The sequence below is a fragment of the Prionailurus viverrinus genome, chromosome D1 (genome assembly GCF_022837055.1).
Source record: "Prionailurus viverrinus isolate Anna chromosome D1, UM_Priviv_1.0, whole genome shotgun sequence".
Taxonomy (NCBI): Eukaryota; Metazoa; Chordata; class Mammalia; order Carnivora; family Felidae; genus Prionailurus; species Prionailurus viverrinus.
Window position 1 is genome coordinate 37,641,190 of NC_062570.1, and position 14,215 is coordinate 37,655,404.

General features: G+C 44.4%; 1 protein-coding gene across 1 annotated transcript in view; it reads left to right on the forward strand.

Moving 5' to 3' along the window:
* The first annotated feature begins 3,960 nt into the window (after positions 1 to 3,960).
* Positions 3,961 to 14,215, forward strand: part of MAML2 (mastermind like transcriptional coactivator 2) — a 349,528-nt gene continuing 339,273 nt past the window's right edge. The window contains exon 1 of the mRNA XM_047877072.1: positions 3,961 to 5,801. Within this exon, the coding sequence (XP_047733028.1) occupies positions 5,289 to 5,801 (513 nt within the window). The 5' untranslated portion in view covers positions 3,961 to 5,288. The remainder of the gene's footprint in view (positions 5,802 to 14,215) is intronic.

Below are 14,215 nucleotides of genomic sequence, written 5' to 3' on the forward strand. Positions count from 1 at the left end.
CCAATGTTTCATTCAGTTCAATCCCCTCACCTCAGAAGCAGACTATAGTTTACCCATTACAAGTAAAGGAACGCTTTTCTCCTTTTCTAAAGTCTCCTTTGGAAATAGATCTCAGGCCGCCAGAGTCTTTCAACCCTCACATTCAGGAATAATTTCATGGTGTGTTTTTTCATGCTTCATAATGTTCTTTATATTTTTTATTCGATTTTGTCTACATGCTAATGATTAAGATGTATTTTATTTATTTTTATCCATAACTTTTCCCATATATGTATTTATGTTAGGATCTGAAGATCTCAGAGAGACAAATTCAGCCAAAAATAGTTTAAAAGCATATTTTGGCATCTGCATTGCTTTGCACATTTAAATTTTCTCATAATATAATAAAGTAAAATGGTTTCATAGTGATCAAACGGACCCTGTCTATTCTGTATCTTTAATTCTTAAAAGTAGTGTCACAGTAGGATCTATGTTAATGTGGAATTTTAGATACTTGTTTCTGACCTCCTCAAGTGTTGACTAAACCTGGCTTCATTTACTATGTGGCTCATGCATGGAGTTCAGGGTATGTGCATACACTAAAAAACTACATCGTATTAAGTCCTTACATAGAGAGATTACTTAATATTTTCTGCAGTGAATTCTCTGAAAGTATCCCTATTGTTATTGTAAGCAAAACTAATAGAAAAAGCTCACGAAGTGCTGAGAATACTGATGCTGATGTTTCATGTGAGGACTGCATACCTTTTTGAAAAGGGTGAAATAGATATTTTAGTCACATATCTCAATTCTTACTTCTCTGGCATACGGAAATAATCCTTAACTAAAATGAGGCCACAGTTGAAATCTGAAGATGCAGTGACAGTGCCCAGAAAGAAGCAAGGCAGAATTGGAGGAAAAGTAATAGTCAAGTTGGAAGGATCGTGAATGACTGGTAAGAAGGAAGGCCAAGGAAAATGAGAGAATTCTCTGTGAAGTGTCTCTAATGACCCTGGAAGCATCACTTCTCATATGTGACACTACAGACAAGTTTGAGACCGCTGAAGAGTGAGCGTTCCTTCCACCGGTAGAGTTTTAAAAATTAATTTATGTATCATTTTAAGTACCATTGTTTAACTTGTAAAAATTAAGGATCATTGATTAGAGGGACTCAAGAGGGCAGCTGACCCCGTTCCTAGGCAAGGCATCTTGTTGGCGGGAAGAGTTTTCCCTGTTGGAACAGCATTGTGACTGTCGATCAGGAAACGTAAGAAGTAACTTTGCTAATGTCTGAGGCTACTGCAAATGAGCATGCTTCTTCAGTGGGTGTCTGAAGAATACAAGAAGCTCTTAGGTCTATGGTAACACTAAAAGAATGGCAGAGGGACAGGCTGTTAGGAAATGAGAACGAGCATGGATTATGGAGCCAAAAGCAAGTAGTCCATAAGAAAATGCTGAAAATGTTGAAAAAACTGAAATAACCTTTACAGGTGTTAGGACATAATTATGGTATCGTCTCATCATAACCATCTATATCATCGATTTGACATAACACTAAAAAATAGTTTCTACACTTAAAATCCCACATGTCTGTGAACTTTTTAGATCTGGGCATTTATTACTGTAGCGTTAGGTGCTTTAGTGTTAGGCAGACATGGTTAGTTGAGATGATGAGGAAGACAGAAACGGACAAGTAAAGGAAAGTAACACTTGAGAGGAAAGGAAAGTAATACTTGAAAGAATTCATATTTGCTACACAGAAGCGTTAGGCTTTTAAGAGAGAACAGTACCATAAATGGGGAAAAATAAATACTTTATTGGCAGTTTGATGTAGTTGACCGTGTTTTCTCACTTGTCTGCTCTTGTACTGAGATGAATAGTTGTATTCAATCCTCACTTCTCGAAAGGATTATAGGACTGGCTTGGACTCTAGCAAGGTGAGTAGAGTGTGACTGCAGCTCTGCTACGTTGAGGCACAAAGCCCAGTGGTTAAAAAAGCATAGGTTTGAAATCAGCCTTGAACTAGAGTCCTGCGCTGTGACCTCTAAATCACATAAACTGGAACGAGTAGTTTGATTTCTGTGATCCTCAGTTTCCTCATTTATACATGAGGTTAATAATACTTACCTTCCAAGTTTGTTTGTGGATTAAGGGAGATCTGTGTGAAGTGCTGTGCCTGAGACAGTGATTGTAAATAAACAGTGACTGATGTGAATGGAAATGGAGGATGTGCATGATAATGATTTCAGCTTGAAATTAAATGGCTGTGAAGGACAAATGTATACAAAAGACACTCCAAAAAAAGTGACTTACGCCACTGAATACAGTATGAAAATCTATTAAATTCTTGCTTGGCAAGTTTTTAATTTCTGTCCCTGTCCAGCATGGAAATCAAAGTTTATATCAGTAAGGAATAGCAGATTTGACTAAGGACTCTGTGTTACTTACTAATGAAAATCAATGCTACTGCATGACTGTCAAGTGAACCGTAAATTTTAAATTTAAATATTACATTTTCTCTTTTATCAAGTATCATTGCTGAATATAAAGTACCCATAGCAATAGAAGATAATGTCTAATGAATACAGCTTTTTAGAAATCAAATATAAAACGATCAAAACTCCTTCGATTTTTAATGACACCTCATGAGAGAGTGCTCCATCAAATTTGCACTCCTAACAAAAGTATATCTCTGCCTATCTCTTCACAAGTAATGAGGAACCTAGCCTTAGAAGGGACAGATAGAAGTATATTCCAATGAAAAGAAAAAAAAAGTTGTATTCCATCAGAGTATACTTGTCCCCAGTTCCAACAAACATTCCAGAATTTGTGAAAATAAAATGGACTAAAGTAGGCCAGCCTGGTGGGAACTAAACTGTAAATAATCCATTCTTAAAAATGATTGCATTGATGTTACCTATTCATTTCTATCCATGGCTCAGTTTGGAGATGGATCATGTTCCTGAGATGTGAGAGTTGGTTTAGATTAATGAAGTCCCATTGCTCAAGACCTCAAATTCGAACGACTTCCAAGTTAGGACACACAGCATGTTTATGGTCCTGAGTAGCCCAATATTGTGCTCACTTGAATTTATTCTCCATAGCTGATAATGACAAGCAGAGTCCAATATACACTTTTGAGAACTTAAAGGCAGGATTACACGGAGATGAGGGGACAACGGTCTGTGTAAGAGATGTATTTGGTTCATGTTACTAAACTTCTTGAAACTCCACTGCTGCATATTGATTTTCCTCTTTGTATATGTAAACCAGACAGCCATGGAGATCTCAGATCTTGCAGTTGTCAGAGGTCACCTTGTATTTTCAAAGAAAACCTTTTATTATTTTTTTTTCCCCCTAGAACTGGTATTGGTGATTTCATCATCCTAAAATATTTTATTTCTCCCTACTGGTTTACTTGTAATCACCCAGGTTGACTTACCCAGAGACACACAAAACAGGCAGGCAGGTAGACAAACACACGCCTGCCCCTGTGGAGCTAGCGGTGTGATTTCCTCTGCACCCCTCCCTCCTCCCTCTCCCAACCCGCACACACTCACATGTCTTCCTTATTATACTAATGAACATTTCCTAGGTACTCACCCAGCTCTCACTAGGGTGCTCAGTGGTGTCATTTACAACATATTGAAAAATGAAAACGATATCCTCAGGGGGGCGTAATGTAGGTCTGAAAGGGAAAATACATTCCCTGGCCGGGAATTTCTTAAACATTTAGAGCTGGTGAAGTAGTTGTGTGGAGGTTGGGGAATTTCCCCAGCCTTCCCCACTTAGCCAAGTCAGGCTGAGCTAAGTGAGCCCTACCGAGACGCGCGGGCTTTGGGATTTACCTCTTCAGCCACTGGGAGGCCCTCTGCGTTCCCCTTTCCCCGGTGCCTGGCTGCAATTACTCACTCGTGCAGTGGCACCAGCCTTCCACCAGGGAGCCGCGGATCAGCTCTCCCGCCCGCCCCCTCCCCCCCGCCCCCATCTGCAGCTTGCTGGCTCTCTCTTTCTCCCTCTCTGTCTCACTCTCTCTCTTTCTCTCCCTCTCCTATCGGAGCACAATGAAAGCCTGTGTATCGCCGTGACTCCGGGCAGTGGAGCCAGTGTCAGCAAAGCGGCTAACAACAGACGGGAAAGAGAAAGGAAAATACAAGCTACTTTTTTTTTTTTTTTCCATCTATAAAGCGGAGCAATACAAGAGATAGAACCACATTGCTTATTGCGAGTCCAGACCCTCAGATCCACTGGCCGGGGATGGAATGTACAAAAGTGGACAGAAAAGTGGCTGGACATGACTCGGTGCAATTTGCTGGAAGTTTGTAAGTTTGACCATCGTTTGTAAATTACTCTCGGAAGAGTTTGTCTCTCTTGATACTGTGTTAGAATAGAGCCGGGGGTGAGGAAGCGTAAGCGGGAAAGAAAAAAATGTGTTGAAGGATCTCTCTCAGTGGCTAGCGACTTCAGACTGCTTTCATTTAAGGCTAGGAAACCTTAGAGGGAATGAGGATTTTACCGGTGATTGGATTAGCCGAAGAAAAAAGCATGGTCCAAAAGTCCAACTACTGACATTGTTAACAATTGAAAAGAGATCTCCCTCTTTGGGGAGAAGACAACATCCTACAGTACCCCAAAGAGGAGAAAACACCGGAGCAAAGGGAAAGGGAGGAAAAATTAAAAGCCAAAAGACAGTCTGTCTTGATTTTGTGTACATTCTGTACATTGACTTTGAAAATTTTCTGAAACAGCACTTTTTTTTCCAACCCGAGGAAAAGTAAAGGCTGCAGGTTACATAGACGTGGTAGAGATGTGTTTCTCTGCAGAAACATCCCCATAAAAATTTTTGTGAAACAACTAGGTGAGGGGGAGTCCAGCTCTCTATTAATACCTCTCTCAATTCCCTTTGCTGCCTGTCTCTGTCTCTGGCTTGACAATCCCTGAATTCTTGCTCTAACCCCCAGATTGTGTGTTTACAAAGTGCCTAGTGGCTCTTGTCAGCGTGGTGGTGGGGGGGAACCCCCCCACCAACTCGGTCCAACTTCTCAAGAGCTGTCAAGTGCAATTAGAGTAAGTTGATAAGGGTTTGTTTCCAGCTAAGCCCCTGCGATTGGTTTCTGTTCTGTCTCCTCACCCTCTTTTTACTAACTCCCCTCCCCCACACCTCCACTGCTCCCCCCCAACCTCTGAAGACCTCTATTCATGTGGCCCTGAACACTGAGCTCACATTGTCAAAAACAGATTTGCCTGCAGTAGCCAGCACTAGCCTCCTTCCACCTCACCATCCCAGAGGCAGCATTGTGTCCAGTAACATGGGGGACACAGCGCCCCCACAGGCCCCCACAGGAGGGCTAGGGGGGGCCCCTGGGGCGGGGCTCCTTGGAGGGGGCTCAGTCACCCCGAGAGTGCACAGTGCTATCGTGGAGCGCCTCCGGGCTCGGATCGCCGTCTGCCGCCAGCACCACCTGAGCTGTGAAGGACGCTATGAACGTGGTAGGGCTGAGAGCTCAGACCGGGAAAGAGAGAGCACCTTGCAGCTCCTGAGCCTGGTACAGCATGGCCAGGGGGCAAGGAAGGCTGGCAAACATGCCAAGGCCACTGCCACGGCTGCCACCACGGCGGCCCCTCCACCGCCCCCTGCTGCCCCTCCTACAGCCTCTCAAGCGGCGGCGACAGCGGCCCCACCGCCCCCACCAGACTATCACCATCACCACCAGCAGCACCTGCTCAACAGTAGCAATAATGGTGGCGGTGGTGGGATCGACGGGGAGCAGCAGTCACAGGCTCCAGCCCCTGGGGACCAGAGGAACTCAGCCCTCATTGCGGTAAGGCAACTGGTTTTCTCGTGATTCTGGCTGTGGTGCGGTGGCCTTTTGTGAGGGTAGAGCGCGCCTTGGCCTGCTGTGGAGTGGACAGCAGTGAAAAGGGCCGAGGCGTTACCTGACTGCCTCCAAGGCCTTTGGGTATGCAGTTCGTAGTCTTACGCATCAAGTTCTGCTGGCGTTCATTCATGGGTCTTCCTGCACTTGCAGGGTATTTCTAAAGCGGTTAAAATCCTGGGTTTCCCACAGGCTCTCTGGAGTCCAGAGGTGGCTCCAACGCTGGCAAGACCTGAGTGGGCCACTGAGGGAGGCCCTGTCTCACAGACCCTCCTGCTTGGCCAGCCAGCTCTGATTAGGCCCAACCGGCCATTCTTCAGCCTGATGTTCATCAAAGCGTTTTCCTTCTTTTCCGATTTCCCCTTCCCTCTTTGAGGTGGCCCCTTCTTGGGTTAAGAGAACATGAGCGGTGATCTAGTCCAACACAGAGAGGTTGCGTGAAGCGTCCCCTCAGTCAAAAGTCAAACTTGGGGGAAACATCCCGAAGACTAGTGAGGCTTCTTCCCTGATTTCCTACAGACTCCCCACTGCCCGCAGCCACACTCCGATCAGGTAGTGCCAGCTGGCAGCATTCATCAAAGGGGGCAGCACGAAGGGGCTATTTACATGCTGTCATCCCGGGAAGTGCCTTGTCTTCAGCTGCTCCTGGTGACAGCACCTCAAACCTGAAAGTTCTGATTAAGTTTCTGGCTGGAAGTTCTTCCTCAGAGGCACAGACACACCCCATCCCAGAGGGAGTATCCCTTGAATCATTGGCCCTTGGTGCCCGTCCTGGTCAGGTGACTGCCTGCCGTGTGCCGGCTTCCCCTGTAGCTGCTGGGCCAGTGGCCTCTGGGTAGAAGGTGGAGCCCTGCCCTGCCCTGCAGCCCTGCAGGCTTCCTCCATTTCTGAGGTCTGTGGAGCCCTTGAAGTTCAGTGTCCGCTCCCAGTGCAGCTCCGGTTTGCCCAGGCCAGCCCTGATGAAAGTCAGCAACAGGAAATGGCCATGCAAGCCTAAAAGTACTCAGAAAGCCCAAAGGAGAGGCCACCGCGTTGAACTCCTTTTCCAGAGGAACTGAGAAAGAAGCTTGAGAGACAGGACCTCCTCCAGCCAGGCCTCTAGGATGCTTCTTCATGGCTCCCCCTTATCCCTGGCCTGGGTCTGTGGTGATGAATTTTCCAGAAATTCTGGGAGCTAGTATAGTGGTCTTCTCCCCACCACACACCACCCACACACACACACACACACACACACACACACACACACACACACGGTTTGCTTGGGATGCCTTGAACTGCCGCTTCTCGGCACCAATTCCAGACAAGCAGGAGCTGCTAATACTTACACTGCCCGGTGTGAGCCACTTCATCCTTGAATTCGGTTAACCTGTGGGGTTGTATTAGAGCTTCAAGGCCTAATTCCTTTTCCCTACCACCTGTTCAATGCCCAGCTCTCCCTGGCATTCCCTAAGAGAGCAGTGGGAGTTTGTTTTGTGAAAGAGACGTGCTGAGGTGAATGGGGGTGGGGGTGGGGGAGAATCACTCAAATGGAGAGAAGAATGAGGTTTGTATGTATGTGTGTGTCACTGGCATCTGCAGCCAAAAGTATCTAAATGCCTCGATTGTCCCCAGTAAATTTATAATCTGTCTGCAAGTCTCCCAATAATACCGCTTTGTGTGCTTCACAGTCTCCTGGTAAGTGTTTCTGGGGATGATACAGGGAATGAGGCGCCCAGCCTTTTTCAGTGGGGAAGACCCATCTCTGTCCTGGATGCCAAGACTGGCTGTGGCGCTCACATCCCAGCCTCTGCAAGGAAGGTGGCGTGTCTGCTTCTGGCCATGTTCTTTTGATTTTTGTTGCCTTTTGGGGGGGGGGGGGGGTTGGGGACGCACTTTGGGATGCGAAGTGAAACCAAGTTCAGTGGTTATTGCAACCTCATCATAGCAATATCCATGCTGGCGGGGTGGTGAGGGGAACGGTGTCCTGCCTTTCCCGACTGGAGGTTTACCGCTGCAGAAGCCAAAGGTGGCTGTTGTACCACTCCTGTTCTAAGAGAGAGTCTGATTTCCGCCTCGTAACCACCAGCCATGTCCTAAAACATGGCCTTGGAGGAGGCCCCCCTCTGGGCACAGTGATGTTGCAAGGGTGCCACATGAGTTAGGAATAAAAAGACCAGTTTATTTCTAACAGTTGCTTTTTCACTGAAAATGGGTGGCATAGCCAAGGTTGATCCACCACCCCCACCGCCCCATTTGGTTATTGGAAATTCCCTTCTCCACTTTAGCTTCTAAATTTGGAGTTTTGTTACTCAGCATGGTGCTCCAAGATGGTGATGCAAGTTGTGTACTGACCTGATAACATTGTGTTGAGAAGGGAGGCCTGGGTATTTGGGTGTGATTCATCTACAGGTCCCACTTCACGCGGGCTCCTCTTATTTTCAGAAACACTTAATTTAAGGGAAATTTTGCACAGAATGAGTGTGAGGATTCTTTCTTAATTTTATTGCTGTGGCCGTAACCGGATTTATTTCTGTCTGGGTGTGCTGGATGTATCACTTTCATAGTTCATTTGTATGTCATAAGTGGCCATAAAGGTCCTTTGGAGGAAGAGAGAGAATACTGATGATCTGAAACCACACGTGCACTGCGTCCTCAGCTGAAATCTCTGTATGCTGCATGCCTGCTTGACTGTAGTCAGTTATATCTGAGTGGGTAAATGGAGGACTTGTGGTCCATGGGGTAGCGTTGACTGGAAGGTTGTTATACTGCGAGAAATATATAATGTCTGAGTTTTCTCAAGAGCTTGAGTTTCAAGAACAATGCAAGACTAACCTCCAAGCCGGTTCTAATTCTATCCACATCGAGAGCCTAATTCTGCAGCCCTTACTCAGCCAATGTCTTCATTTAGCGCAAGTACAAGTTCAGGGGAAGCCCCATTGCTGCAGAGACTGCAGGAACAGGGCCTTTCGGAGGGCCTGGATTATAGGGCTTTGAGCAGATCTGCATTTCTAACCACTTGGAGCAGGCTGCAGGCACTAAATCATCTTCTGGTGAAGTATGTTTGAATCTTTGAATGAACTGTGAAACTGAATAATTGTTGGTCCATGGAACAGTAAGGTTTAGAGCTTCTGCGGTTCATTATTAATCTTTCCCTTTTGCCTGAGACAGGCTCTTTTTTCTGTTGCATAGACTGTGTTGCTAGGATGGATAGATAAGTGGTTCCAAGTCATCTTTGGCTTTAGAGATTATCTTTTCTCTAATGTAGTGTAGAGGAAAGAAAGCAGATCAGACAAGGAGTCTGCGTCCTCGGTTCTGTGCCTGCTTGATCACCAACCAGCTGGGTGACCTAGGACAAGTTAGTTAGCAGTCATCTGTAAAACAGAAAGAACAATATTGCTGCCCTAGCTTGTTGAGAGAACCAGATGAGTGTGTGTTTCTGAATAGGCTTTGGAAAGAAAAAATAAAGCACTGCGGAAATGCAAGGCGTTATTACTAGTATTACTAATAATAAACCACTAAGCAACGAATCATAATACCAGTTTTTCCAGGGATTAAAAGTATACTTAAGCTTTCAGTTGTCTGTTTTAAATGGTGAAATAGCTTTTATTGTAAATAGAGGGATTGGTATTTCAAATTTAGTGTTGCCAAGATAAAACTGAGTTATCAGTGTATTTAAGTGCTTCTGAAGGTCCCCAGGAAATCCCAGTTAAAATGTGCATTGTTGTGAAAGTGATTAGGGTCTTTGGGTGCATGTCCTTTACAGGCCCCTGCATGGACCAGAGCAGCTTTGGAAAGGTGTGCCCACCAGAGCATCTAAGGAGCATTAGAAAAGTCGTTTGCACAAATGGCATGGGAAAGTTAAATATTTTGTCAACAGTAGTCTAAAATGTTAATTGTTAGCTTAAGAAAGTCAAACAGGTTAAATCATTGCCAGAGTTCCCTGGTTATTTTTAACTGATGATACTCAAGTTTCTAATTGACAATTCACAATCTGAGAGCTGTAAGTGGGGGACTGAGAACAGGAACAGTTCATTGGCCAGATCTGGGTGTCTGTAGCTGTCTCCATGATAAATAACCTCCCCAGCACAGTGATAGGAGTGTGTACATTATTTATATATGCAGCCATCATTTCCTGAAGAACTGACTCTATTTTTGTTCTGTTTTCCAGAACAAAGTAATAAAGGGAGAGTTCTTATCTATCCAGGACCTTCCTACTACTTCTTTCAAGTAAATATAATTATCAGATCTCACAAAGCAAACGAGTTCAAGTGGAGAGAGAAGTTGGTGCAATCCTTTATCAAAAATGGACAGAAAGCTTGCTTTGACAGCAAGGGCTGTTATTATGTCAACTACGATGCCTCGCTTGTTTGGGTCAGTGTTTGTTTCCAGAAGGCATGTGTGTTCTTTGTTAGGTGGTGTTTTCTAAACCTTCAAGTTCTGCACCTTACAGTTTAATACTGTGTGGCTCCCCTCTGCCTGTAAACCTTTTGTGAGTACAAACATGGGTTTTCCGATATTCCAAGACACGATAATTAAGTACGACTAAAAGAGTGGCTGTGATTAGCTGTTCTTGATTTTAATTGTTGTTGCTGTGTGTTTGTTTTTAGTATTTAATCTCAAAAAGCCTGGACAGAAATTTTAAACAATCCTCAGTGCTGCCACGCATGCAACTAAGCCATTTTGAATGGATTCCACGACTTCCTTGTTCTTTAATCCTGTCCCTTATGTATGTTCATAGGCTGGATCGTGTTTAGTGAAAACAATTCCAAATTCTTTCTTCTGCATTTTCATGCTAATTTCCCTCACACCCTCACAGGCTCTGTGGGAGAATAGACAGAAATGCAGCTAAAGACATAGACCCCTGCTCGCTCACCAGTCTAGTGGGCAAATGAAGACCACGTCAATAAAGTAACAGTAAAAGCACCAGCTAGGTAGAATGGACCAAAACTGGTGTAGAAAATCAGAAGAAAAGAGGAATAAATATTTATTGAGTCCTAGAATGTACCAGGCACGTTTATTTTATATTTTATGTAACGCCTTCAAAATAAAAAATAAAATAAAAAATACCCAGTGAGCAAGCAACATTGGCCCCACTTCACAAATAAGGAAACTGAGGCTTAGAAAAACAGTAAAAGGAAGAATTTGGTGCATATATTTTCCATTTCATCCTGTGTTCAGATCCCATTTCACACCTGCTGGCTTTATGAGCTTGGGGAAATAATGTTATTCTTTTTGGGCATTCATTGGTAGCATCATCTGGATAACAAGCCTTGTGTTCTTTAGCAGAGTGGTCAACACCGGGCCTGACACACAGTAGGTGCTCAAAACGAGAGTACTGTTAATGGTTGGTGGGAGAGAGATTCAACCCCAGGCCAGGGGGAGCTTTGTGTGGGTCACCAGCAGGACCTGGGGCTTGGGGGGTGGGGGGTGGGGGAGAGTGCGGAAACGTGGAATGGGGTAGCTGAGTGAAGATGGGTGTGAACGTGAGGTGTGGGACAGAGCAGAGCCTGACTGACACGGTTGGGTGTGAGTAGTGGGGTGGCGGGGGAGGGCAGGTGGGGCTGATCCATTTCCTGGAGGGTCTGAAGCTCTGGAAAGAGTAAATCAGTAGCCCTGGAAAATGGTAGAGCAAGGAGGGCTCAGAGGAGTCAGCATCTCTGAAGCAATAATAATCCTTCATACACTTGAAGACAAGTATTACATTTCCCCTCCAGCAGCCTCTTCTCATAGCACATTGCCTAAGTGTTCTGTATTACCTATCTTCAAGTCCCTTGAGCTGCTTAATGCCTTGCTATTTACACACTTCTCTTATTCCCAGTGAGTTATATACAGCATGACATGGCCTTTGGCATTGAAAGGAGATGGTTTTAAAAGCGCACTAGCTAGACACAGAAGAGAAACTACAAGAGGCATAACCAACTACAGACGTCTCTCCTCCCAGGCTCCCTAGGCCTTCCAGTGCCAGTAAGAATTGCCCTGTGGGTAAAAGTGTCTTCTCTTGATGTGTAAACTTATCTTCCCAACAAATGAGTTTGCTTGTCTATGAATTTGGAAAAGGTCTTTTCATTAAAAAAAAAAAAATGATGATGAGCAGAAACTTATGAGAAGCTGTGACTCCAGATAGCCTTTGAGATTTACTTACCCTCCTGCTTGCTTGCTTCTTAATGCAGATGTGTTCCGTATCTTTACCTTGCCCTAAGGCTCAGTTTCCTCTATTTGGTCCATGTTCATATGGCACAGGGAAGGCACCTGATGGACTAGATGGCAGAGGAGAAAAGCCAAACACTTTCTTCCCTCCTTGACTGAAGGCATGATGTCAGGATGCTGACCATAGCAAATGGGCTCTCTCTCTGTGGCTGCCAGCTTTGACCCTTCCCTATGCTTATCTGAGGGGCAGATGTGAAAGAATCAAAGCTGTTCCATTTCCTTATGGAGGGGATGAACAGAGATGATCACATGTTCTCCACAAGTCTTGAAAAAGGCCAGAGAGTTGGGCCCTACCTTAGCTGAAGGAATGGCTGTGAAAATGGGCAAATACCAATATTTACATGTACTGTGCTCTCCATGAGTCTTAATGATTTTAGCAAAGGTCCTGAAATTTTATATCAAGATTGTGGACATGGGAACTATATAAAGTTTGAAGGAATTATCTCTTAATTCAACAAAGACTGGTTTTGCAGTAATTCTGTGGCATGAAAGTTCATGTATCCATGATGAGCAATTTGATATAGCCTTTGCCCTTTTAGTATTTACAGCTGAAAGGGGTGGGGATAGGGTTGGAAATAGAGGTGTGAAAGTTGGCTTAAGGAGGCAAGGTGGCATTTTTGCCGTTACGAGCCTGGGATCAGGGGTGAGATTACCTGATTTCACATCACAACTCCACCACTTGATAGCTATGTCTTCTTGATTCCGTTAAACTCTCCCGCCTCAGTTTCCTCAGCTGTAAAATGGAATGATAGTATTAGATCGACTTCGGGTTGTTGATTAAATGAGGTAATTGCCTAGCACCTGGTAGAGTCTCAGTAAAACTTAGCTGTCGTTATTAATGTGAAAAGGGACATACCTGAATCAGATTCGTGGTTTTTTCCAGCTCAGGAGTCCATCATCAGAATGTGTCAGAGATGTTTTGTGGGAGGCCATGACTTGTCTCTTTAATATTAATTAAAACGGTTAGTGATGGATGCCATATCATCCAGTTTCCCTAAATAGTTTAGTATGGAGATGTCATCTGGGATAGATTTACATTTCCCTAGCATGGGTTTAATAGTGCTCTTCTTGAGAATAGGATCAATTAATATCTCTTCCATTCCTGGGATTTGAGGACCTCTGATCTAGAACTTGACCGGAGTGTTTATGTGACTTCTTCTGGAACAGAGGCTGGGTCTCCATTCAGTTGCCTCACAAATGTGGCACATAGGCTCTGTGGGTAAATGAGAAATTTAAACCGTCCATTGAGAGTTTGGAATTGTTAGAACTGAGGAGTCCAAATTTACCAACTTAATTGAATTATTAATTCAGACTGATGAATAATTCTTAAGTGAATCTGGTCACAGAGTCACAAAGAGTTAGAGGCTCCCTGCTGTGGAGATTTAAAATTCTGCTTTTGAAAGCCAGATCCCTGGCTCAAGTCGCTAAGGAATCCGTGAACTCAGTGCCACTGCAGATGAACGGCGGCGGCAGAGTTTGCCCTCTCCCCAGCCCTGACCTGGAGTGTGCGCAAAATTTCACACCACGATATGATCCTGAGCTGAGAATCTCTTCTTTGCTCAGTACCCCTTGAAGGTTGATTCCATAAGAAACAGGAGGACAATGTTGCCGAGGCTTCAAAGCCAGCTCTGGAGAGGATAATTCTTAATCCAAAGCATGACGTTTCTCTGAGGAAGTGACGGAATAAGAATAGGAATCATCTTGGGTGGATGATGTTTGGACACGGGTGGATTTATTGGTTCTAACTCAGAGCAAAGAATGTAGTCAAAAAAATTTTTTTGGTAGTGTGTTTATTCCCCATCGTTTAAACTTAATCCCCCTTGTCCTCTTGAAGCATAATATTCTTAGGAAATGTAGTGTCAAACTCATGCCAAGTTTGTTTTGTTTTATACTGTTTTAACAGCATTCTTGCTAACTGAGTTGTCGTGGCAGGTCTGTATGTTGATAGAGAATCATTAACATTGTCGTTTTAAAAATTCTCTTCTGTCAGAAATGTGGCCGAATTTTATTTGTGGACCTTTCCCAGCAACACTGATATCTGTCACCCGCGTGAGGCCTGACACCTCAAATTTCCTCAGTGTTCCACAAAGTTCTCTTCAGGTGGTTCTGATGGATGTGAGTGGAAAGTTAATTACGTGCCTGGGTTTGGTTTTGTTTGTTTTGGGGTTTTTTTT